This window comes from Achroia grisella, unplaced genomic scaffold (genome assembly GCF_030625045.1).
Source record: "Achroia grisella isolate CSIRO2021 unplaced genomic scaffold, CSIRO_AGI_Agris_v1 utg558, whole genome shotgun sequence".
NCBI classification, from domain to species: Eukaryota; Metazoa; Arthropoda; class Insecta; order Lepidoptera; family Pyralidae; genus Achroia; species Achroia grisella.
In genome coordinates this window covers 2,910,483-2,934,025 of record NW_026712938.1, presented here as the reverse complement: position 1 = coordinate 2,934,025, position 23,543 = coordinate 2,910,483, and the positions used below count along the sequence as shown (strand labels likewise).

General features: G+C 31.7%; 1 protein-coding gene across 2 annotated transcripts in view; it reads left to right on the top strand.

Moving 5' to 3' along the window:
* Positions 1 to 16,425, top strand: part of LOC131848417 (uncharacterized) — a 43,292-nt gene extending 26,867 nt beyond the window's left edge. Inside the window, exons 3-10 of one of the 2 annotated variants that reach the window (XM_059198263.1) lie at positions 6,307 to 6,438; positions 10,077 to 10,727; positions 10,807 to 11,012; positions 11,704 to 11,791; positions 12,267 to 12,414; positions 13,014 to 13,139; positions 13,772 to 13,896; positions 15,385 to 16,425. In XM_059198263.1, coding sequence (XP_059054246.1) covers positions 6,307 to 6,438; positions 10,077 to 10,727; positions 10,807 to 11,012; positions 11,704 to 11,791; positions 12,267 to 12,414; positions 13,014 to 13,139; positions 13,772 to 13,896; positions 15,385 to 15,413 — 1,505 coding nt within the window. In that variant the 3' untranslated portion in view covers positions 15,414 to 16,425. Of the gene's footprint in view, positions 1 to 6,306; positions 6,439 to 10,076; positions 10,728 to 10,806; positions 11,013 to 11,703; positions 11,801 to 12,266; positions 12,415 to 13,013; positions 13,140 to 13,771; positions 13,897 to 15,384 lie in introns of both variants that reach the window. The other variant, XM_059198262.1, reaches the window with a different exon arrangement.
* Positions 16,426 to 23,543: the final 7,118 nt, after the last annotated feature.

The following is a 23,543-nucleotide window of genomic DNA, read 5'->3' as shown; positions in this document are numbered from 1 at the left end:
TTCCTTTGCAGTTGAAAAAGGTGAACGTATTTATTCATATCACAAGTACTTTATAGGACCAATATCTCTGTTCATTTACTTTCACAGATCGCAATGTCTTCTACTGATTAATGAGAAGTTAAAATTGTTTTTAATAAATCTGTAATATATTACATACCCATATATATGTAGGTATCCCAATCTAGTTAAATTGAAAGTATCTCAATTCAGGTACATATATTTAAAATAATATTCCTTTGAGACAAAAAATGGTAAAGTGATATTCGAAACGTTTTCCGACAAACTCAAATGTTTTTATGAGATTTGCCTAGGAAATATTTATTCATATCAAATACACATTTATCTCATTTTTTCATTTATACTAGGAGACAGAGGTATGGGAAATAAATACCTACCTAAATAATTAAACATCATGTCACCTCATGATAAAATATTGATTTTTGCAATAGAAAAAGGGTTTATTAGATAAACCCTTTTTCTATTGCAAAATTTCAACTTCTAGTATAGTTTATATATACTTGTAGGCTTAGTATTATTATGTAATATTATGTTATCTGTGGTATTATGAAAGCATCTTGGCCCAATGATTAACTATCTGGTTCTAATTTGGCAATCATCATAAAAATGTTGTATGTTACTTTACATTCCCATATCTCTTTCATCACTTCAAATGGAAGAGATGTCCATCACCGATGGTCGCTGACTATCCTGCCAGCGGTATAATAGCAGAGATTGTATATTACAAATTATAATTAATTTAATCATATTTCTTAACATTATGGAAACTACCTTAATGACGTTTTGTCGAATTCTAAGGAATGTTGTCGGAGTTCCTCTATATGCGGATGTGGTGAATAACACAGTACCACTTAGCGGACTGGTGCATCCAGTCTAGCGGCATTTCAAACCAGGATAGAACTCCATAACCGCTAGGCGACCACACCGCTGCCCCGTGCCGATTTATTTATAACCTAAGACCTCACATCGTATTTTTATAGATGAATTATTTATTTAGATGTATAGTACCGTTTTATGTTAATACTTACGACCCACCTCAGCCTTATTTTGATGCATTGTAGGGCAAAGATTACTAATTGCAATATTTTACAGCCATTACAATTAAAAATAACATGTAATATTATTTGAATGATATAGAAAGACATAACACTATTCATCAATACGCCAAAGCCTCACACATAAAAATATAAAAGCATTTTATGTGTGCACAAATGGACGGACGCAGCGAATAACATTGATTATTCAGATATTTTAAATGTTATATTAGTTCAATCTGTTCTAATAGTAATAAAAGATATATAAAGTGACATGTTACATGTAAATGAGATACGAATACGAATTTTATATTTCATATATAATTTCATAACATTCTACATATTTTATCTTTCTACTGCTGGACGCTGGTGTCTCTTCATACAAGGATATAATACATTTACTATTGCTATATACGTACACTTACTTTCATTGTTTGTTTATTATAATTCTATACATAGAAACTTACATAGAAAAATTGAAAAATAATATACAAGTTTATATCTAAGTTTATGTTTATATATTTAACTTGATTAAATATGAAACGTTCGCATGCGCTATGGTGCTGACTATTATTGGAAATCTTGAAATAAACAAAATGTGAACTCTATGAAGATACTGATTTACTTTTATATGTAATACTACTCTACTAGATTAGTTATATTTAGTAGGGTAGTATCAAATTCAGAAGTCAGAGTAGAGTAGCAACTGCATTATCAATTACAGTAGTATTAAATACCGGGCCAATAATGAATCTAAAGTCTAATAAACAAATAACTAGTAAATCCGTTATTTCTATGTAATATTATTACGTCTAGGTTACTGCTAACTATAAAATTTGTTCTACAATCGTCTTATGTTAGTATATAGTTCGCAACAGGCCTATTACATTGATTAAATTAATCTTATTTATTATATTTAATTTAGATAACAGTGGAGTGCGACAGATGGAGTCATTTAAAAACAAAGGCGTTCATTAAAACTTGTTTATAATATTCTGTAGATTGACCAGACTTAAACAATTTAGGAAATTAAGATTATTATACATAAAATTTTATGATTGATATAAAGAGGTTTTATTAGAGAAAATATAACAAAAGCCTTTCAGATACAGAAAAGAGGCCACGTCTATCTAGTCTCTAGATGTAAGCTGTCAGCCTGTCGACCGAAACTTCCTCTGGCTATCATGCTGAGCTATTATCGGATATATGATATTGCAAATAACAGTAGGTAAATACCGTTCGCTGATATCTAACCTTGTCTTTTCAACTGCTAAATGTACACTGTAATTATATTATAATTATTCTATTATGTAAACATAAACCCTGATTTCTCGCTCTCGCACCCCAATACATCTACAAAGATATAATAGATATAAAACATTAGCAAAGGCATTTAATTAGCATTGAAATCAGTTATTATCCATATTCTCCGTGATTTTGAAATTTAATCACCAGATTATATGCTTACATATAAGTAGATTTAAATGAGTTAATATATGAAAAACTGAAGAAGAGAGGCAGTAAAAAGCTATAGAGACGAATCTAGGTTCTTATTGTACAAGTTTACAATTTTTGCTGTAATACGCAAATAATATACTTACTCGTAGTTTGTTCGGAATTAGTTAAATATTTTATACCTTATGTACATCTAATATTTGAATCCCTAACAGAATTTTCAAACATGCGTTTCAGCTAGTTCATAGTATAATCTATTATAAATGCGAAAATGAGCGTGATTGTTACCTTTTACAACTAAACAGCTGAATTAATCTTAATTAAATTTGACGTGAAAATAGTCTGTATCACAAGGACGGATATAGGCTATCTATAATAATAGGTTATGAATTATTTCTTTGTTTTATTGATCGAACTCGTTCGTATGCTATTAAATTTACTGTGATGAAGCTCGGATGTGTCGTCACAATTGTCTGTATCGTTTATTTGCGGGGCCAATTTAAATAAACTTGTCGATGTATACAGCGGTCGCACTTCAAGCTCCAATGAGTTATCGTCTGTTTTATGCGTTGTACAGCAGTCTTGATGTTCTTTATTTACAAGGATATAAAACGGGTATGCAAATACAATAAGCTGTTGTTCTCCTTCATGATAAGTGTGGCCCAGAGTTGCTTTGTTTAAATTAACTATGTATAATATTTGCTCTAATTAAAAATTCCTGTATATTTCTCTGTTGCGAAAACTTTATTTTTAATGACTGAATTACTATTTTTTAACAGTTAAGTACAACGATTACCTACTTAAATTCCAAAGGTGCATGATGCCATCAATTATTTATGAGTAACTAATATCATCATACATCAGACAATTATTATGTTACTTACTTTTAAAAAGAACAATAATTTTTGTTTCTTAGGAGAACTGGTCCTCCCTATTGAAACTGTAACCTGTCATGAACTGTCATGTTCATGACTGTTTTAGAAAAAACAATATAAAAAAACTTTTATTTAAGTCTTACTATGAATTACTACTATCTGTATACGGATAGACAAAAAGCTTATTATTTTCCAATTACAGTCTTTGTCTGCCAAAACACCTGTCGAGGTATGTCTGCAGGCATGTAGTTCTATCTTATTTACTAATATACATTTAAAATACTTTATTAATATTATGAAATAACTTTGAGACTAAATTGCTTTCTGGGAATGTGTTCCAAAATACGTGGATGAAATCGCAGGTATAATCAATATAACATAATATTTTTAGAATAAATCAATGCGATAGTCGGAGAGATTAACACAAATCCGTATTTTCGTAGCCGTTTTAAATGACCCATCGCACCTCTATGATGAATCAAATCGACCTTGACTTTGTAGCTAGATTACGATTACAGATTAGAAATCGAAAAGTCACGCACATCATATCCACTGTTACGCCTGTCAGTTCCGTGCCCAATGTAATAAACCCAGTGATCACCTTATTGGTCCCCGTTTCTAGATTAATATGTCAGCTAAAAGATAGGAGATGTAGGTACCTACAAACGTTTAGATGCAGATACAATATACTCGTATATGACGAGTACAATATACGAGTATATTGTATCTGAAACTAAACGTTTGTTGTGAGTCCATTCAAAGTTAGATCTAAATATAAGCTCGATTCACAAACATGGTAATTACGTTACAATGAATGTTTGCGAAAGTAATATACCTATATATTATAATTAGCGAAGTCAATGTTTAAGTACTCGGTTATATTCTAAAAGTTGGAATCTTTCAAGTTTTCTGAATAGTATATTTTTGATTTAGCTTACTCCGTATTTTTGTGCATTGTATTTGGATATAAATAATTTAACAGAAATGAAATTTATTGCGACTTGAAATATATTACTATATCAGATGTTACAGATAATCTAAAAGATATACTCGTTAGGTATTTTCCACTCTCGTAGCATCTGCATACTTATGTTGCGACAATGCAACAAAATTACAGTATCTATAGTCTGTTAAAAATGAAAATGACTCATTTCACGTGACTATAATTATAACGGTTTTAATTTGGTAATATAGAAAATAAAATATTGTTAATTTCTAAAAGTAGACAATTGAGTAAGTATAAATTATGGTAGCAATTTAATTTCCCGCCGTAATTACGGCGCTGTTTCAAAATGATTTATTAGGTGTTAGCATTAATTACTCTGGTCACGCGGAAGTTTTCGTTGAAGGAATCATCGATAATTCAAGCATGTCCATTGAATTGGTAGGTACCTTTAATTTCCTAGTACTACTACCGATTAAGCATAATTACGTGGACATGTCGTTTGAAAGTCTAATCATTCTAAAGTCACGATATGCATAATTATGAATAATATACCTAAGTACCTAACAATGGTACTATACAGAACCGAAGACACTAAATATATGAAGAAATATTCGAGTATAAAAGTGTATGAAGCTGTACTCAGTGAAAAATAATTTGCAATGCGAATAGTTTCTAGAAAAATCACATACGAGTACCTAGACCATTTTTCATCAGTTTTATAGGTAGATACTACTAACTGAAAGGAAATGTATATACTCCTCGATTGTATAATTTTCTCTTTGTACAATCAGTTTACTAAATAAGGAACTATTTGAATTTGTCTAACAAAGAATATATATTAGATCTAGAAAGTGCAAAAAAGGCATTACAGTTTATAGTAAAATGAGCATAAGTGACTTCATGCATTAACTACAACGTCTTTTTAAATTTCACCGGAACCTTATTCTACGGAACATTAAACATTGTATCAAATAGGGTCAAGCGCAGGTCGCGAACTTGTCTCTGTCGGTGTTCATTCGCTGTGCCATAAAATTATGACGCTCTTGTTGTACCTATAGTACATTCACCATAATTGACCATACATAAAGAACCAGAGTCGTGGCCTAGTGGTTTACTATTCCGACTAAAATAATATTAAGTGGTCGTAGGTTTGTTGTTAGCTAACAATGAAACGACGCGGCCACGAAATTGCATAATGAACTAATACTACACTCGAACTAAAGCTATTTTTTTTTTAATTTGTAACTTCAAAATTATGAGGCTTGTGTTTGCTTTTTGTCGTAGAAGATTGATCTGTATATGTCTATGGCGGCCTAGCTGGTCTAGCGGTATAGTACATCTATACTACTGTACATCGTTTTACGTAAATGGTCGCGGAATTCAATTCCGCGCCCCATACATGAGTATGAATTTTGTATTGGTCTCACTATTTTCTATGTATTTACAAAAACAATATATCTGAGTATTTATATTACTTGTCTAGTAACCATAACACAATCTCTGGTAAGCTTGGGACTAGATGGCGCTGTGTGATTTGTTCTGGGTTGTTATTATTATCATTATATACAAGAAGCCGTAAGTCCTATTTAAGTTTCCTTTTCAAATTATTAGGGAATTATTAAATTAGTAGGGAACAATATACAAAAAATATTCTTCCCTACTAATTTAATTTATTATTTTATTCAATAATTATTGTGGAAAATATTATGTAACACAATTGCAAACTGTTTAGCCTATTAATTTAATAACTATTCGTCTCTGACATATTTTAAATTTATTATTTGATTATATCACTAAATATTAAGTTGTTTGTTAAATATATATAAAATAAATCGTCACGACTGTTATCCTAGATGAAGTAGTTGTAGAATCAAGCGTCGATAATGTTCTCAACGCAACATTTCACACGCCCAAATTACATTGAGTTTCTACGTGTATAAATATGCTATACTCATTTGCTAATTATTGTTAATTTCAGCAACACTTTTGGGATCCGAATGTTCAGTTCCAGAGCAATGTACACTGAAGGTAGCATACAGTGACTGTTTGGATGGTGTTTGCCGATGTACCGATGGTCATCTACAATTCAGGAAACACACATGTCTCTCACGTAAGTATTTATTTATTAATACTACAATGCACAAATTGCGAACTTAACACCTCGAGGGCCAACCAGTCAACCATTGGACAAACAGCGATTCTAAAAGAAAATTTAATTTATACAATATTATATAATGTCTACAATATTAAGGCTTAGGCTTGCTGTATACTTTACAAGTATAGTAAAGTTTACTTTATTTTTTATTTACCATCTGTCTCTATATAGTGGACTCGAAGTTACAATGGGGGCCCCATATTTCTAAATTAGCCAGTAGACTTAGTTCTGCTGCTTACGCAATTAGAAGGATAAGCCAATTAACAGACGTGGCGACGGCAAAACTTGTATATTTTAGTTATTTCCATAGCATTATGTCATATGGCATACTGCTGTGGGGTAAAGCTGCCGATGTAAATACTATATTTATTTTACAAAAGAGAGCCATACGTTCTATTTATGGTATGGGTTCTAGAGAGCCATTACGTCAATGCTTTAAACAATCAAATATCCTCACCGTTGCCTCACAGTACATTTATGAAAATATTATGTATATAAGGAAAAACTTAGATAGTTTCAAGAAAATTAAAGACTGTACAAGTAGAAACTTACGCAATAAAAATAAGTTAATTTTACCTAAATGCCGTCTACACAAAGTTAGTAATTCATTTTATGGTAATTGCGTAAAATTCTATAATAAACTGCCAGAATCTACGCTAAATCTGACAGAGAGACAATTCAAACTTTATATTAAACAGATTTTATGTAAAAAAGCCTATTATAGGATAGATGAATTTATAGATGATAGCAATATATAGCAAGTATAAGTTTATTTGCGGACAACGTTATAATTTATTTTTCATACTGCTTTCTTGATATATGATAGCGTAGCGGCTTTTGAATTGATTGCCGCATGCATCCTCATGTAAAGTGCGAATACTGTAACTACCATATAGTAATTTTTGTAGCTGTGACGTGGTCGAATGGAATGAGTAGTCATGCTCACTAAAATGTCCAGATATGTGGCGGCGTGGTGGGCCGGGTCTTTGGGCTCCCTAAAATATGGTCAAGCGCAGTGATGGCTGGCTCATCCGTCATACTCGTGAACGAGTGCTGCTTGTAGGGACTAGTCTGCTCTTATCACTACGACTGATTTAATCTTATTGTGTCTTTATATTTGAGCCTAAATAAATTAGTGCTGGTTGGTAGTTTGTATTCACACGTTTCGACTTGTAAAATGTGAACTTATAAGGATTATTTATAAGAGCAACACACAAGTTTCTTGCTTATTCTTCTTGTGATGAGACAGCTTTCCGAATAAGCGGTAGATTTAAAAAAAATTGTTGACTATTCAAAAGTGCTTAAATTAAGTTTATTTGAATAAATTATTTTCTATTCTATTCTATATATGTATCTGTCAAATAGACGTTTTCATTAGACCTCTGTAATTATTTATATAAAAAAAACATCTATTAAAAAGAGCAACACACAAGTTTCTTGCTCATTCTTCTTGTGATGAATCTGCATTCCGAATGAGTGGTAGAATCAAAATATGACTATTCAAAAGTGCTTGTAATGAGTTTATTTGAATAAAGATTATTTCTATTTCTATTTCTATTTCCCTTGGATAATATCATGATCCATATCATCTTCCATTTCTTCAGAAAATGTACAAATTATTATCAGGCATTTCTGTACGAGTTTCGTTTAATGGAAAACACATAAACGTAAATGATGTTTTATCTGGGTTCCAAGTTTATTATGATGTTGATATAAAGCTCTTACGACATCCGCAATCAGTTGAGATGGGTTTTCTTTTGATATCGCCTCTAATGGTGTAGTAAATGAGCAGAACTTTCATTTTCGAAGTGGCTGTGGCGCGAACGGCTCGCGGCTCTACTGCTTGAACTTACTCGTAGGTTGTACGCCGGCTAAATATCCAAGTCACGGATTCTATTGTCGTACTAGATCGAAAGTATATTAAACTGTCATGTAATTTTATAAAGTCATAAGACGAAAATGTTAATAATATTGTTCTAAGCAATTATTTATATAATTAATAATAATAAAATCCCTGGACAATTCACACAACGCCATGGGACTATTTCCAAGTTAAGCAGAGCTTGTGTTATAGGTACTGGACAATTGATACTTAAACTTTTTTTTTTTATAAATACATACATAATATGCAGAAAACACACAACAGACTGTTGTTTGTACAAATGTTTATACCATGCGAGGAATCGAACCCGCGACCATCGGCGATAAGGCTGTGTGCGGTAGGCGCTACACCACCGAGGCCGTTAATTGGAATCACAAACAAGCTGACGGGATACCTGTTGGTACGTGTTAACCGTCGCCTATATACTACCGTCGCCTAATACTTATCTGCGGACATTACGTTATAATGTGACTCTCGTGGTAGCACTCATGCGTTACCATTCCATACGACTCAGATATCATGGCTCTTCTCCAGTAACATCAGTGAGTTATTTCACCATGCTACCGAATCCCAGCTTACAAAACTGGCCGCTGCCAGCCAACATAAATTGGCGACTGAAATAGGTCCAATGACGACTTTTATATACATATATAGATATTATTGACACCATAATTTGAAATATTGAGTTTGAAGCGTTTACCAGCGTACGGAATATTTCCTTGAAATTTTCTTAATAGCCATATTTCTGCTATAAATCGAATAAGTGTATGAGAAAACTATGTAATTGTTCCATAAATATACTTTGTTGGATGTGTATGTGAACCTTTGTTATCAACATAACTTTATGTGGGAATTTTACTTGCTACCTACATTCTCGACTATAGTGTTTAAGTTTTATAGTTATCTGAAAAATATTTTCAGTTAAGTAGGGCAGTGTAAATTTAGTTTACCCGGTAGTCGGGTTAAGCATCGGTTTTATATCTTATAACGAAAAGCGTTTTATAAAAAAAATTATGTCCCTAAAATCGACTAAAAATTATAACTTTGATAACAGGTCTGCAATTGTTGAATAAAGAATTTATCTATCTATCTAAATTTATATTAATTCAAGAACTCAATTTTCTACTTAATTATGTGTTAATTTTTTTAGGCAAATTCTAATTTGTTTACAAAATTTTATATACTTGAAATGTAATGTATATAAACATTATTGAGTAATATTTCATCTCAAGTAGGTAATCACTAAAAATACTGTTTTATGAATGGATATTAAGGTCGATTGAGCACTGAGAGTTTGCGTGTAGTACTTTACGGTTCCTGATTAACATATAATGGCTAATCAAATTACAATTTAAGATTTTCATTCTCAACGATTGTTTGAATTGTCCCCATTATATGTTTATAAGAAAATAGTTTCGACATGCAAAAAAACTTTACATAACGTATCTGTATCTATATATCTGAAATTTCTACATACAAGAATGCGTGTCATATGCGTGGACGACATACATAGAAAATAACTTAAAACTGTATCTTGGCTATTAGAGCATGTGATAGTATGGTCGAGAAAATTGCCAACCACTCGCTGCAGCTATAGCACGAGGTCAACAAAGATTGGCTGGTTGCAACGGTCAATTAACGTTCAACAACTAATTTGCCTAAAGCACATTACGTACTTAAAAGTGTTCCAACCAATGCTTTTCTGTTTCAGCTGCTCCACCCGGCCACGTATGTTATAGCAACGAACACTGTCGATTATGGGATAAAGAAAGTCATTGCGAATATGTCATACCAAACCTTTTTGGACGATGTGCATGTAATTTATATTTCCGACAAGTTAGCGATAAATGTATTATAGAAAAACCATCAGGGTATGCAACAGAAGCGGTCGTTGCTGAACAAGAAACTATGATTGTTGATGCTACTAACGGGTCTATTATTTATAATATGCATAAACCATCAGTAAGTTATAATATAGATTCTAGAAATCCACACGAACCCCCAAATATAATTGACGAAGATGGTATACAACCTAGCAAATTACCAATGTTTACTAACAAAAACGAATTATTTAGCACACAAGAGGACAGTCCATTTATGCAGGCAGTCATGAAAGTACCAACAGCTGATCCACTAAAACGTTTGCCAGTGTCAAACAGAAAAGATGGTGATCCAAATGAAACAATAAGCGTTGACGAATTGACGGCCAATTTACATGCAAATGATCAGCCTATCTATAGAGTAGTGACACAACCATCAGTTGATAAAAAAACAAATAAAAAAACTAGCGGTTCTTCGAAGGAACAAGGTTCAGGAACCAAACCTTACAAAACAGGACACCAAAAGAAATCTTCCTTAAAAGGTTAGTCTTCAGAATTTATTTAAAATAGAATCATATATTAAAAAATTGGTCTTATCTTGGTTCTCATATTTTTTTATAGATAAAAATCGTTTTCGACCTGACGTGGCTCCTATGATTGATCTTGGACCAGCTTCGCTTGGAATGCCTTGTATGAGAGATTCGCAATGCCAAGAAATTGATCCATATACCAGGTGTTTAAATAAAAGATGTGATTGTACATATCGTACAAACTCTACATCTGCTTGCTCGGCCCGTAACAGAGGTTGTTTACCAGGAACTTTCCAAGTTAGTATCTTATTACAGAATACTGTCACAAATGTTAGACGAACCGCTGCTACCGATCGTAGTTAATAAACTCTCGATGTTATTCGAAAAATATATTTATTTGGCCAATACAAAAGAATGTTAGGAAACTTATAACGAGTAAATATCATTATCATTATACATAGTTTAATGTCGATGTCGTTGTCTGTCCGTCCCTATGTTTGCTTAAATCTTTAAACTACGGATTTTAAAGCGTATTTTTGTAATAGATAGAGTGATTCAAGAGGAAGGTTTATATGTATAATACATGTACACCCGGGTGAAGCCGGGACGAGTATCTAGTATTATTATGAACGTAATTTCATAAGTATATATTTGAGGTATACAGATGCGACCAAATATGTTATCACTCAGCTTTATGTTTAGGCTGTAATGCACAAACGCTGATTTTCAGTGGAACCAGAGATGGTAGTAGTAGATGGCTTTATGGCCTGCGTGAACGTGCGCTGTTGTTGGTAGTTGGAATATCTTTTGTCACTTGTATATTTGTAAAAATGTATATGTTCTGTTAAGTGAATGAATTAAATATATAGGTAAAACAAAGCAATACGGACAATTACAGACACAGAGGAAATTTTTTTTTCTAATTTTTTAAAGTTTTATGTTTAAATATAACTACAGATTTATTATAGTGTATTATTGTTTATTATAGTGTAGATCAACGGGTACATGTATCAGTTGGTACTTCGTCTGCGACGGCCGCAAAGATTGTCCAGACGGGTCCGATGAAAAATGTCAAGGTAGTAAAGGTAACTGTCTATGCACCGATTCCTTTCATTGCACTTCTTTTTACTTTATGCTTTCACTTCTTTTGAAGTGTAACGATATTTCACTAGAAAACTATTCAATCATTTCACTTATTACTTATTTCTTTATACAGCCAGGTACCTAAGTACGTGATGAAATATATGTATTTATCCACCATTACGTACATCAGTAATATGCTTTTACAATAGGTACATTTAATAAGTCTCTATTGCTAATATAATCAATCTATACCTTAATTTTAAACAAAATTACTTCGGATAGTCACGGGTTCGATTCCTCGCATGGTCCAAACATTTATGAGTGTGATTTTTGTATTAACCTGGGTGTTTTCTATGTATATTATATAAGTATTGAACTATTTCTATCAGTTGTTTATTACCGATAACACAAGATCAACTAGAGTGTAAAACGGTGCATATATTTATTGCCAATCTTGCACGTTTACAGACAGATCAGGCGAACGCTGCCCTATGCATGCTTTCCGCTGCGGAGGTCCCGGATCGCAATGCGTGTCTAGGGCTTCAAGGTGTGATGGAACTCCACAATGCCCTGGAGGCGAGGATGAAAGAAATTGCCGTTCAACGCGTCGTAGAGGGTAAGTTTACACAAAACAGCACAATTCCGTAATCCGTTATTGTTACTGAATTGTGAAAATACAGAGATGGTAGTGTTCCCTGAGAATCGGAATTGGCATATTAAAAAGTGTTTTTCGGGGAGGTGATAGAATTATAATGGGGACTTGTAGCCACATCGTCAGGTCAGTTTCGTGGCAATCAAGCATAGCCTATAACACGTCTGAAGTACCAGAGGTGTCACGTACACGTTAACTACCTTCTTGTAACTCAACTGCCTCTCGGAAACTTGGTTATCTCGCAAGGATGGGGTACATACTCTAACTTACCTTCCATACTGTTATCGTCAGCTGATGCCCTTCCACCATCATTAGCGCAGGCAGATGCACTATTCCGTATGCGTATAAAGTTATTATAAATATTGTGTTTACTGTATTAAATGCTGAATCCACAACTAACATTGCCCGTGCGTTTGTTTATTGAATGTAACATATTTGTTTTTTCATCGCTGTACATTAATAAAAGTACAGATAACATAATATTGTATAAGTGAATCAAATTTAGATACCTTCTGTAAATATCATGAAAGTTTATTTAAGCCTTTTATTTTATTACATTTCAGCTGTCCACGACACACTTTTCGATGCAACTCCGGTGAATGCCTTCCAGAATTCGAATTCTGTAATGCCATCGTCTCCTGTAAAGATGGATCTGACGAACCACCACACTTATGTAATGAACAGTCTAGGTAAGAAAATCACTATCTATCTAACTATATGCTATATATTTTGTCTGATATTTATTGAAGTTCTACTGTACGGTATTCCTTTACATTAGATAACTTTATCAAGTCTTTACTGGTTATAATAAATTTATACCTTAATTACTTCCGATAGTCACTGGTTCGATTCATTGCGCAATACAAATATTTATATTCATGAGTGTGAAAGTTTGTATTTGTCTAGGTAATTTCTATGTATATATTGTATATATTATTATTATATATTGTATGTGTATATAATATTATGGATTAAAAATAATATTGAAGTATTTCTTCTTTTCTATCAGTGTCTAAGACCCAGAACACAAGCCTGGGACTTGAAGGCGCCATGTGAAGATATTATTATTATGAGGGGAAAAAATGTAGTGTTAATGTTATTAAGCATTTAAATTTTAGGAACACGTTTTAAGGTCCCGTTTTTCTCTTTCACAAGTCATACAAAAAGTATATAATATATACATTTACACAGTACAGGCGGTGGGCCTACTTAAAAATTTCATAATCAACACACGTGTGACCTAGAGTGTTTGCTCAAATATTTGACCCATACCAAGACATTTTAGTACAAACATTTGACATCACTTTGAATGTTTGTGCAGATGGCGCGCCGCGGACTTCTGCCCACTGCGATGTGGGAACGGCCGGTGCAGGAGTACGGCTGTTGCGTGCTCAGGTCGAGACGGATGTGGCGATAACAGTGATGAGATAGCTTGCACAGTTTGTAGTAAGTACTATTAACAATAATTATAATTTGATATATGTAATCAGGTAGATATGGTATAAGATAAAATGGTATATCTTATCTGAGATGACCCTGTACTTGCACGATGCACTTAATTATAGAATTATTGTTGTTTACTCAGCGAGAGGCAATTTATTAAATGGTACCTACTCTATTTTTGAATTTATCACACACATATTTTCAGTTTGTATATAAATACAATGAAGGCAATTTATTTGTAGCTAATGTCAGAACCTTAATATATATTTATCACGTTGTTATGTTTGTCAGTAGACAAATAAATCGTGTCATTTCTTATTTATGTCTGACAATATTCTATGTAACAATACAAGTTAGACAACCTTCCCAGGCCATGTTTGATGGGGATGAAATAGGTATATGCCTTATTATTTCAAACGTTACTTATGCTTGATTGCCACCACAATAATTGGTGATGTCAAAAATCAAATCATACCAAACAACCTACATTCACATTTCAAATATTAAGTAAGATTATTGTGTTATTTTGTCTCGTGTTTTTATAAAAAAATATTTCTACTCACATTATTGTTATGAAGTAAAAGGAGAGAATAATTAGGTCGGCTCTCTATTTATTGTAAAACGGAAAATTCGAAATTTATGATTTTTAAAGAATACAACCAAAGAAATTTCACTGAACAGACCGTGACTTAAATATGTGTGTGCCTACATATTATATGCGAGCAGAAAGTAAAAGTTGAATGAATGCAAAATTGAAGTGCCGTATTCGTTAGGGGTAAATATGTCTAATGGTTGACTGGCACCATGTCGGTTGGACCACCTGACTAAACATGTGAAATAATGACATTCTGTATACATCGTTGATTTGACACGATAAAATATTCCGTTACTCGAACAATAGACACAAAATGAATCAGTTACGCCGCTTTTCAATGCTATATTTTTATCTAAATGGAATGGCAAATGCCCCACCTGATGGTAAGTGGTAACTGTCGTCTATATATATATATACATGAATGCCACTACGTATTTAAAAATTGTTATGTGAAACCCATGGCACTATTTATTGCCATTCCGGAAGACTAAGACAGCGAAATTAGGTATAGGATCATCTCACCCATCAGACAAAACATACTACAGTCTACTGGCATCATTCTGCCATTTTCAAATAATTATAAACTGAATTATATTTGTATTGATATTTAACGAAAGTCGTTTATACGCGTATTATGTTTATTTGTTTGTCAAATATGTGAAATGTAACTATCACCCAACAGTGTTTAATTGTAAACCTAAGCCAGGTGTCCATTTATTACAAATTCAGAGGACTAGGGTAGTGAAATTACTGGATAATTTTGCAATTTTACTACTCCATCTTACACACATGACATGAAACATATAAAAAAACTATCTGCTTGTCGGCTGAAATAATTGAGACAGAGGTGCAGACGATTTTGTACAAAGATCTAACAATATTTTATTTCTCTGCAGGATGTCCAGGCCCCGTTCATTCGCCGTGAGTGACTCTGTGAAGACTTTTATGAATTTCTACACATTTATTAGCGACTAAGCGTCGCTTAATATTGGTTCTTGACGGTTTATATACAATATAAGGTCCAAACGCGAATACTTAAACTTCCCGACTATACTCATAGCAAAAGAGGCTTAAAATAGACAAGAAATCATAATTTATATTTTTTTCTATGACATTACTTTTCTGGTAGCTATATATTTATTTTCATAACGTTATTGCACTAAAAACACTGACACTTAAGTATATTAATAGAGTGTATGTTACTATGTTAATAATTTTCATACTACAGTAAAAAAAATATATACGCATATATTTCTGTTATAATGTAAACATGTATTACAATTTACAACGCATCATAAGATTGCCTATATCTATATGAATAAGTTCTTACTCCATCCAGAAATTGGTTTATTTTTCTATTAATATTGAACGAAAATCGTTTGTAAAATGACTACAAATGTCATACGCGTGTTATATTTATTTATTTGTCAAATGTGTGAGATGTAACTATCGCGAAAGTGTATTTAATTTTAAGATTAATTGCGCTCAAAAATGTATTAATTAATGGTATTACATATTTTATTTATTATAGGTAGGAACCAATAAAGAATTGACAAACAATAATTATTTTACGATTATGTTGTATGTAGATTAATAACCCTAACCGATTTTTATTTATTTAGTTGTACTATTCTACTTTATATTTAAATTCAAGCTATACCATTTGCAAAATCTTTTCAATGAAATTCTGCACTAGTTATTTTTTTCCACAATAAATAATCTGACGGCGTGTAAATTGTTAGATGCCTAATTATTATTTTTTTCACTTGCCATTTTAAATTATTATTCATCAATTAAAATCACTATTTTAAGTATTTAATTAGGCGATGGGCGCTATAAGACTGACGAGTGAGTTACTCTTGACACTTTCTATATATGTAGATGTAGAAAATTTGAATATACTTACTGCCAATTCTGATCAATAGCATTATTGTAAACCTAATATTATTGTTCTTTGATGTAAATATTGAAACGTAGTCACTTATAGCACTTTTATGTTCGTAAAGAATTGTGTGTAACATAACAAAAATTGTCATAAAAGTTTTTGTAGGTTACCCTCTAAAAATACTTTTGAGTTGAAGTAGTACTTGGAGTAGTACTACTTCAACGTAGAGCATACGAGTAGACTACACTTTCTAGTGTGAGATCCACATGGTTAGTCATGACTCTAAGTTTGTAATATAGTGTGTTTATGTGTGTGAATGTGATAAATATTTATTAAATTAAATTAATTTTAACATTATTTTGTATTTTTTTACTACAGACTCAATACATGGGTTGTCAGACGTACCATATATTTTATCCCTTTAGCGTAGTTTTCTAATCTGTGGGCGAAATAAAATAGCGAGATATTATATTTATATTTATATATTTTCGTTTATTGACCAATATTCTTTACATATATAGAGAGTCATAAATCATAATATATAGTAATGATATTTATAAAATTTATATTTAATTACAATGTATTAATAAATAAAATTAAATCCGTAGGTACACAATACACGGTATAACTAGTTACAATACATCGTAATATTATAATAAGGATGTTTTTCGAAATAATATTTTATTTTAAATTAAATTTATTTTGGGGGTAATTCATAGAAATAGATTCATAAAATAATTTGTACATTTTTGTTTTTAAAGTAATGCCTTGTTTAAAAATTTTATCAGGTTTGGTTTTTGGCAATTGAATGTTATCTTTTATTCGCGTGTGGTAATTATTATTATCGAAAATCATATTTACCTCATTGCTATGTAATATTATGTTATCTGTGCTTTTATCGTATATTTTCATTAAACTGAGGTAGATATACAATGAAATTACTATCATATTTTTTTAATTTATAAAGTATGGTCTGGCTGATAGGCGTTATGGAGACCAAAAATAATCCTTATGGCTCGTTTTTGTTTCCTGAGTATTTGGTTTACATCGCTAGCATTGTCCCATATTGGCCCTGCATAAGTAATTAAAGACCGGATGTAAGCATAATATAGAGACATAAGTTTTTTATTAACTCATGATTTTCATTTACTTACGGGAAAATTGGCTGATGCAACTTTATTACACAGTTTTTCGATATGCAATTTATGATACTACATTATCTATCAATTTATTAGCTAGAAAAAGTAGATTAGAATAGAATAGAAAATCATTTATTCAAATAAACTTAATTTAAGAACTTTTGAATAATCATAACAATTTTGTTTTATCTACCGCTCGTTCGGTAAGCTGTCTCATCACAAGAAGAACGCAAAGAAACTTGTGTGTTGCTCTTTTAAATAATCCTTGTAATTTCACATTTACAAGTCGAAACGAGTGAATACAAACTACCAACCAGCACTAATTTTTTTGGGTCAAATATAAATATACAATAAGATTAAATCAGTCGTAGTGATATGAGCAGATCAGTCCCTACAGGCAGCACTCAAGTGTATTCTTCATATTTTTTATGTAATTAAAATAAAATCAAAAATACTTTATTCAATTTGAGTAATACACTTTCTTACTAAGTTCTATAGAGTTATGGGAAGCTCCTTTTTTGTATAAAAATGTCTGTGTCCTGTGACTCCTCATTGAACTGGCATTCGTTATACGTGAACAGCTCCTCGGATCCCGCATCATCATATGATGCCCATTGATCATGTGTTGCGTGTTATCGGTGGATTATATTTCTTATGTATAATTTGTTGGTAGTGTTATACATCACAAGATCATTATTTATCGGTATTAAGTACAATTCCATTAGGTTTAAACCAATAATTTAGAATCGTAGTGACCGAGTTTACTTCGTGTTCTAAAGTGTTTTTACTTTGGAATCTTACTCCCACGTTTGTATCATCGGCAAATAATATTACAAGGCTATTCGGTGGCAGATTTGCCGGTAAATAATTAACATAGACTAGAAATAATAGCCGACCAAGAATAGTACCTTGTGGTATTCCTATATCATCTTGTGCTTTCTGTGAAACAATAGTATTAACCGAAACGGAACTTAGTACCTAATAGAACTCAAGTAGAGTTCTATTGCTTAAATAGGATTTTATTATTTTTAATGTTTTACCTCTAAGGTCATAAAAATTTAATTTGTCAATTAATATATCATGTTTCAAATGCTTTAGATAAATCACAGTAATACTGGCATACTTCCACTATTTATCTAAAGATTCATGAATATATTCAACTGTATTTTGTATGGCCATGGTTATTAATACATCTGAAAACACACCAGTTCCTATACAAGTATTGAGTACAAGTATTAATCCAAGCGTTAGTTTTTCATTACTCAATATCAGTTTTATTATTCACATTCCATATCGAAAATGTCTTTTGACTTCTTATTTTTCAGTTCTCTTATAATTTTCTTTAAATCTTGCAGCATAATTATTTCTAGAGCTACAGTTCTTAATATTTTTAGCATTATTGAGATATTAAATATATTTGGTTTTGCAATTTTATATTACCACTTATATTTTATATAATATTACAGTAAAATTCCTTTAATATATTTAAAATAAGTTTTGCATTAGTGATAGGTACACCATTCTTGCCATTTATTTTTTTCTATTCTAACTTTACTATATTTAAATATATTTAGTTAATATAGTTAATTAGTCTGAGATTTATAATTATATCCGAGATTTGCAGTTTTTTCGCCGTTAATAAAACTTTCTTCAAACATTTTCATTTTTTAAATTTTATTTTACTCTTTATTGCACTAGATACAGAAAAATATTAATTTATATATGTAAATATTATTATATACAATCATAAGTACAAAAGGCGGCCTTATCGCTAAGCAATCTCTTACAGGCAACCTTTAGGTAAACGGTGAACATAGATATATGAAAAAATGTAGGTGGTGCAAATAACAACACACTAATATATTATATAAATAATACATGCAAATATACATAAATATAAATATACTATTATATGTACATTATTATACATACCTCCATAAATTTAATAATACACATATTCATGAAAAGTTTGAAGGAAGGAAAGGCATTACAAGAAAAGAATAAATAGAACTAAAGGGAAAGGCAATCTGAAATTTCCTAAATTTCTTTATCTTTACCTTACATCTTTCAGTAGGATATAAATAATAGATTGCAATATCACAAGTTTATTCAACGTGTCTTTGGAATTTATTATGCCTTTAGTTTTCCAGTAACTTTTCTTATTTATAATATTATATTTTTTTTTTTGAGAATGCGATTTCGTAAAAATATTTTAAGTTACAGCCTGCATGTTAGCGTCGTCTCAATTATAAATATCATAATGAAATGTTTGGTCTTTATTAAGTAAGTAAGTAGTGAAAGAAATTGTAGTTATCTTTTGAGAATTGCTGTCCAATGTAACTATTATTTACCTCCCTTTTATAATTATACTGTATTTTAATATTATAAACTAATTCGATAGTTTTGTGGTCAGAGATATTATATTCAAGTACTTTAATATGGATACTGTTGTTACATTAAATTGTAATAAAATTGTCAATAAATGTTGCACCGCCTTCGACTATGCGCTTAGGACTAGCAATTAAAATATGATTCATGTTAAGGGGGTCTTCCTATGTGATGGGTTGAAAAAATCGATTTTTTTTTTCATAAATTGCTCCCTTAACATGTCTAGAATACGGTAGTAAAGCGATTTTAGAAAATTCGAAGTCGTTTTAAAGATACAGCAGGTAAAAGAAAGAGCGGTTCGGAGCGGTGAGTTGGCAGTTAGAGACCGGGCCTATTGTGTACCGTCGGCTTTATACCTGGCCTCCCTTTTATTAATATATTTGTTTATACAAGTTTAGACACGTTTCTACAGACTTAAACAGAAATTTCTATTGTTATAATATTTTACCGAAGTTATTTTAGTCTTGGTTGAACTTCGAAGAGAGCAACAGCTACAAATTATTTTTTTTCATAATGAGTGGACGGAAAGGAAGTACGAGTGGAGTATGAGAAAGGAAGTTTGGGCAACGTACTATCACAAATGTTCTTCTGATGAAAACCCTCAGCATCAATTTTGTCCAGAAGGCGAAGACAGTTGGTGTAAGGCTGAAGCTAAAATGAACTGGACCAATTTCATCACGATAAACCACCTCTAATTCCGCAAGTCCAAGAAGCTATCAAACCGGTTTTCGAAGATTTATCGAAAGACGAATTATTAATTCGTTGTTTAGGAGCAGAGACACAAAACAATAACGAATCTTTGAATTCTTTGATTTGGACTTTCGCTCCTAAACATCTTCATTCTGGTCCCAAAGTTGTTGAAATTGCTAGCTACTTAGCAGTTATTATCTTTAATGAAGGTTTTCAAGGTATTTTAAAAGTTATGTCGATTATGGGATGCCCTGTTGGTCGTGAAGCCCAAGCGTATGTTGAGAAACGGGATGAAAAGCGAATCTTACGCTCTGAGCGGCGCGTAAGTGATGTCGTTAAACAAGCCAGGATTGACTCAAGAGCTGAACAATCTGCTTTAAAAGAGTTTCACGAGGAAGAGGAAGGAATACTCTATGGACCAGGCATCGCCGATTGAGAGTAAGTTGATATTTTAATAGTTTTTAACGGACTTGAAACTTTAAACGCGTTTTTCTCAAAACTGTGTTTTTCAAACTTTCCTCCATTGTATCTCAGAAACGGCTGGACCGAATTACTTGAAATTTACAGGGCACACTCAATATATGTAAACGCATGGAATGAACTATTATCAATCGAAAATTTTCAAAACTTCGATTTTTTTATAGCAAAAAACAAAAAAAAAAAAGCCTAATTTGCAACTTCAATTTCAAATGTCTATCAAAAATCCAATTTTTTTTATATTCATTTGATTATAGGTCATTCCGTGCTTTTAAGCCTACAAATTAAAACGCCGTTTTTTTTTTTTTTTCAGATAAGCCGATCAGCCGGAATCGTGGAGGAAGTGGGAGCTCTTTTTTTCGAGGCGGGGGTGTTCAGAGCGCTGTAACTCTAGTTTGACTGAATATTTTTAGCTGAAATTTTATATTTATACTGTCCAAATATGTGTTAATAAATGATAAAAAACTTGAAGCTCTAAATATTTACTGGTCGTAGAAAAAAAAATCCTAAAATATCCCTAAAAAACAGGCCGTCACATAGGAAGACCCCCTTAAAGTCTTTAAAATTAATTTAAAATTATAATTATAACAATGTCATTTGTATCGAGATCAGATGTATAAACTTTTGAAATTTTCAAATTTTTAATTTGCACTTGCATATGGTTTACAAATATTAGTTATATTTAGTTTTCTTGAACATTTATGGTTTACATATTTTGCAGCATTTCTCCCTGGTATGTGAAAAAATTAACACCTTTCTCTCACTTTCTGTGTACGAATTGTTATGATAGTATTAATTTCGATGTAGCAATTATTTGTTTGATCAGATTGCAGTTTGTGTTTTATTAAATCTTAGCAATCTACATGTTTTGCAGTGTGTTTTGATTTTGTTCGTCTGATATTTTATCTTTTTAATCAATCTGCGGTTTGTTTTAAGTTTTTATCAACTCCAAATTTATTAATTGATGATTCGAGGAATAATGGAATATTTTTAAATGCATTTTAATAAAGAAGCTTTAACCACCAAGGGATTATCATTTTTATATTATATTGTTTTTCATGTTATACTTCGATGACAAACCCCAACTTGCGCGAAAAAGTCATGAACCCGAAAATTGCCAAAATTCAGACATTGAAAAATTAAAAGATAAACTCGATATTGCATAATTATCACATAGTGTCTTTGATGCATTATAAAATATTTTAAACCAGTGGTGATGTAGTAAGTATAAATGATCCGGATGAATAATTCCGATTGATTATGAAACACGCCATTTAGACTATTTTCTCTCACTTCTGACGATCTTAGTAAGAATGTAAACAGATCATCATCATCATCAGTACGTAGACGTAGCTCTACCTAGAAGCGTGGGATACTACGGTTGCCAATTCGCGGTCTCCACTCTAGAACACGTCTATTCGTACTAGCGAGCATCGGTTCTGCGGCAGATATGACTAGCCCACCACCACTTCAATTAGTAAACAGATAGAAGTTTTTTTTAAATAATAATGAGTACATACTATGTTTTTTCTTTAAGTTATAGTTGTATCCTCGCTATATAATACGGTTGACGACACGCCTATACATGTGGGGAAAATCCTTACTTCCTTACTCCTTACTATATTATAAATGCGAAAGTAACTATGTCTATCTGCCTTTCTTTCACGTCAAAACTACTTAACCGATTTAAATGTAATTTGGTACACAGATAATCTAAACCCTGAGAAAGAACGTATGTTACGGAAATATTGTCATTTTTAAGTTAGAATAATTGAAGGTTATATATTAGACCATTGATTAAATATATCTAAAGAAAAAGAGTTCTAAGGTGTTGAAAGAGAGATGAAAAATTATATTGTCATTTTCAAAGCTATATGCTTAAAGCTTATTTTTTAGGCTGTTGATTATGGAATTCTGTATCGTCATTTTTGAAGCTAAAACTTTTTCATTTGGATTTTATTGAGTTAGATTATTAAATATTTTTTCATTATTTGGTCTCTATTTTACGCGGACGAAGTTACAGCTTGATATCAATTACCTCAAATGTTAGAGAAGAAGATATAGAAGAGAAGTAAAAGTAAGGTATATAATTGGTTGTACACCGAATAATGCAGCACTATTTTCGTTGTGGCTGAATACTTGAGGGACCACATGTCTCCACCACTTGTTCATAGATTTTAGAACAAGAATGTTCTGAATTAAGGTCAACAGCGAAATACAATATAATGAGGATTAGACACAATTGGGTTGAACATATCTAATGCTAGTTAATTAATAATTTGAACACCTGTCATTTTTATTTAGGTAAAAGAAGTCCAAAAGTTATCGCATATTTTTTTTATTTAGTCGGAATATATTGGTTCTGTATCCTATAATATAAATAGGTTAACAGATAACTACAAAACAATTCCCACCAATTGTTAGTTAGTATATCAACCTACGCAAGGAACGATAACAATGATAATAAATTAGTTGA